Raw genomic sequence first — 4,406 nt, forward strand, 5'->3', positions numbered from 1 at the left:
TACTACCACTACTACTACTATTACGACTACTACTGTTATTACTACTACTACTACTACTACTACTATCACTACTACTACTATTACTATTACTACTACTATTATTATTACTACTACTACTACTATTACTACTACTACTGTTATTATTACTACTACTATTACTACTACTACTATTATTATTACTACTACTACTACTACTACTACTACTAAAATTATCGAAACTGTATATTTAAGGAATAATCACAAAATTCTTTCCATGTTTTAATTTTAATAGTAAATCTCTTTAGTTGCCAAAAAATAAAGTTTGTTTAGTTCAAAGATAAATTGTTTTGTGCCTTCATCTGATAATCAGAAAAAAATTAAATACATAATACAGAATATCATAAGGCTAAAACATTTCATAAGGCTATTTTAAGAATACTTTTGAATAAATTAAGTTGTTTTTATGCATTCAAATAATTAGACATACTAAAACAGAATTTGATAACAATAAAACATATGGTGAGAAAAAAAACAAACATTTCATAGGTCTCTAAACGTAGTTTTTGTAAAACTTTTAATATATTGATATGAAATTGTATGTTTCATGATTTTAATTGCTTAGACATACTTTTTGATTAATATAATTAAATTTAACCATTAAAAAGGAGTCCAAAACATTTAAAATGCAAAAAATGGAATAAAAAAAAAAAAAAGACTGAATTCATAGGGTCCTGGTTATTTGACTAGTACCTCTGCGTTAGGTCGTGATGGTGAGTTTCTTGCTCTGTCCTTCTTCTTGTTCTTCTTGTTCTTGCGCTGGTCAGGAGTGGATCTGGACAGGAGAGGGCGCAGGATCAGCGTCAGCTCCAAGCTGAAGAGAGACCCGTCTCTCCCTCCTGTGCCTCCCGCCGGTGGGTCTCTGCACTCCTCCGTCTCTCTGTGTCCCCCGGCTGCGCTCTGACCGCCTCTCTCTCTCTCTCTCTCTCTCTCTCTCGCTCTCTCTCTCTCTCGTGTGTGTGTGTGTGTTTCAGAGGGCAGCCGGAGCGCCAGGCTCGTGTCGGAGCCCGAGGAGGACGACGGTGTTCAGTGGAGCTGCACTGCATGCACCTTCCTCAACCACCCTGCCCTCAACCGCTGTGAAGAGTGTGAATTCCCACGGCATTTCTGAGCCACGCCTGCCCTCTCGGCCCACTGTGTGTGTGTGTTCGTCTTGTGATGTCCACTGAAGACTGGATGATGTTTACAGCTCTTTGTCTCTGTACAGTGTGTGTGTGTCGTGTGTGTGTCGTGTGGGAGATCAAGGGAAATTTCCTGCTTGATCCGTGAAGAGGCTCGTGTTGCCGGTGATGTTGACACGTTTATTTCATCCACACGCGGTTTACAGATGTGGCTTTGGATGCCAGTGTGCCTTTTTCATGGGAACTGATCGTGACTGCTTTATCAGTGCTGTTCCCAAAGGATCATGGGCGGAATCTGCTCAACTCACAGTTCTTTTGTTTGATGAAATGCAAAAAAGAAAAGAAAAGAAAAAAACCTGCATGTTTTAGATGTACAGTTTACAGAGGAGTCTCCGCCACAGATTTTACTGTACATAGTTTTAGAACGAGTTTTTCTTTCTCAAGAATTCAGATGTATTACCTGTAAGTATAGCTTTATAGACATCATTTATTTCTGTGTTGTTGTTTCGTTTGTTTCTCTCAGATGAGTATGGAGCTTTTGTGAGAAGCTAAAGGGATGCTGAAACAGCGTGCAGCAAACGATGCCCTGTCAAGCACTCTATTCAGCGTACGAGCTGCAGACGCAGCAAAACTGAACTGAAAAAGATCTAGATTTTATTAATAAGGTACCTGACCTCGGAGCAGTTCACAGGAAGTCCATAAAGCCCAAGATAACAAACGCTTTCCTGTGTGACAACTGGAATCTAGGTTTACTATGAGAGGAACTGATACCTTTGTGCCATGTTTCTCTGCTATGCATTGATGGAGCTCTTTCCCATTGTTTGCAGTAATGTGGGTCTGAGAGGAAAGACTTGTGTGCGTGTGTCCTCCGAACAGCGGACGAGTGTTCACAAGGGCTTTAACACACCGAGTGCTCGCCGCTGCCTTCGATGCTTCAGGATTTGTAAATTGCCAAAGCACAGGAGTCGTGTCTCTGAGTGCAGCGAAATATTTCACGATGTGCCTTCGGTCTTTATGTGGGTCTCTGTTACAATATGTGGCAATATGCACAGTGCCTTAACTTACAGATGTTACAGAATTTAAACTTTATTATGTGACTTTATTAGTTGAACTAAAACAAATGTTTTGTCATCCATCCTTATGAGAGTGCTAATGCATAAATTGTGCATTGAAAAGCTGAATGAGATTATTATTTATAAAACCAATAAATACAATTTCCAAATGCTGGTTTCTGGTATCCAGGCTAAAAATAACTTGGCTGTGGAGAACGTTTATTCGCTCTGCTCTCTGTTTCCGAGATGAGGCTATTTTTGGCTCCAAAGACATTAGTCTCTGTGCTAACTTTTGAGAAAACCAAAGAAATAATCAGATCTGTCTGTCATGTGTTTATGGGTTTTAAAAGAAAAGGGGGAGTAAATCATTGTTTTTGAGCTGGGAAAACTGTCTTTGTAATAGATAAGTTATTTGTAAAAAAATAAATAAAATAATAAAAATGAAACAAGAACTAAACACTGTCTCCTTTGCTGGAGTTTTTCTATCTTTAGATTTTAACGAGGGTTGTTCTTCTGGCTCCAGGTTGAAGTTAAACTGGAAAATATGGCACATCCCATGGAAATACACCACACCACGGATCCTTATCACTTCAATTTCAGATGATCCCAATAACTGCATTAGGTTGAGAAGTGTTTGCTCTCACGAGCAATGAAAAAACAAACACAGGCCCTAAAGCAGGAACTCAGGCATCAACAGTGAATATTACTGTGATCACTGACACAAAAAAGTGAACCTGAGATCCAGTACGTGTGTGGTTCACAGTGAATGAAGATGAACACCAGTCATGAACCTGACATGAATCCAAAGGAAAAGCTGTGTGGTATTTCAGTTGTTTTCTTTTTGTTGTTTTTTTAATTGCTTACAAACTAAAAGTTGTAGTTGAGCCTCGCTCAGTGAAATCATTCACTCATATACAGAATATTCAGACCAAGTCTGCTAAACTACAAGCACATTATCTGCTTTACACTCAGTTTGCAATTGAAAAAGAAACTTTTCTAGACACATTCAAAACCATCTGCCCTGGTTTCATTTGGGAAAAACTTAATTTTAAATGGCACACTTGTGTATTGATTACCTACACAGTGTTCATGGGGGGAAAACATTTCGAAATCATGTTCACAAATCAAAACTCACTGTTTTGAGGAAGAAATAAATGATGACGCTTTATACAATACAGATTGTTTGAAAGTTGTTACACTTTCAAATGCTGCTGTAAATCTGCTGTCATAAGCCAACAGTGTCATTCCAGAGCTCAGTTCAGTGGCTGTAAAGTTCATCAGTCGTGCAGACAAATGGTATATACAGTGCATTTCAGTGCAACATACGTGTACATGTGAGTGCTGCGTGCAGCCCACTGCACACTGAACAAGCGAAAGACGGTAGTCGTGTTATACAGGTGTCATATCTGTTTGTAGTTTGGCTAATAATTCAAGGTTTGTGTGCAGAGTTACTGTGCGAATAATGCTTTGCATCTTGTGTGCATGTTTTGTGTAACAGCTCGATGCCACAGAACATTGAGTCTCTCAGCAAACATAAAGACGAACATGCAAAGTACTGAAAAAAATGAAAGATTTGATTGCTGCAGTGGGGCCTGTATTTTTAATACAGTAAATCTAAACTAGCCTCTAAAATGGTATTAATCACTCTTGCTGGGAGCTGGCTAAGCTCCCGTTGAGGCTCCATACATGAAGGCTCCACAACTCTGGCCCAGGATGCCAAATCTTGCATTTCGCCTGCGAGAGAAGGTCCTTCCTCAGCGGGATCGGCCATGGAGCTGCTGCTGAGAGCTGCACTAACTCTGGTAACCAGGCCTGGTTCCTCCAGAGCGGGGGCCTCCAGGAGGACTGAGCACTTGCCCTCCCTGACCCGTCTGATGACCTGAGGAATCGGGACGATCGGGGGGAAGGTGTATAGGCGAGCACTGGGCCAATCGTGGGCCAGAGCATCTCATTTTATTGAGAAATAAGTTTGGCAGTGAGAGTTGTCTTCTGAGGCGAAGAGGTCAACTTCTGCTTTCCTGAAAACAGACCAGATTTTCAGAACCGTTTGAGGATGTAGGGTCCATTCCCCTGGAGCTACATTGCCTCTGGACAGCATATCCGCGTCAAGGATCAGACTGCCTGGCACATGAACCACCCTTTTTGTGCTCAAAAACAAAGGTGTCGAGCCATCCTGTAAAGGGGACGTGACCTGAGA

General features: G+C 40.7%; 1 protein-coding gene across 1 annotated transcript in view; it reads left to right on the plus strand.

Moving 5' to 3' along the window:
- LOC107696859 (TGF-beta-activated kinase 1 and MAP3K7-binding protein 2-like) overlaps positions 1-1,485 on the plus strand; it is a 39,730-nt gene extending 38,245 nt beyond the window's left edge. Inside the window, exons 7-8 of the mRNA XM_016497393.1 lie at positions 804-890; positions 1,011-1,485. Of these exons, the coding sequence (XP_016352879.1) occupies positions 804-890; positions 1,011-1,147 (224 nt within the window). The 3' untranslated portion in view covers positions 1,148-1,485. The remainder of the gene's footprint in view (positions 1-803; positions 891-1,010) is intronic.
- Positions 1,486-4,406: the final 2,921 nt, after the last annotated feature.

This window comes from Sinocyclocheilus anshuiensis, unplaced genomic scaffold, assembly GCF_001515605.1.
Source record: "Sinocyclocheilus anshuiensis isolate Anshui unplaced genomic scaffold, SAMN03320099.WGS_v1.1 scaffold1416, whole genome shotgun sequence".
Lineage (NCBI taxonomy): Eukaryota > Metazoa > Chordata > Actinopteri > Cypriniformes > Cyprinidae > Sinocyclocheilus > Sinocyclocheilus anshuiensis.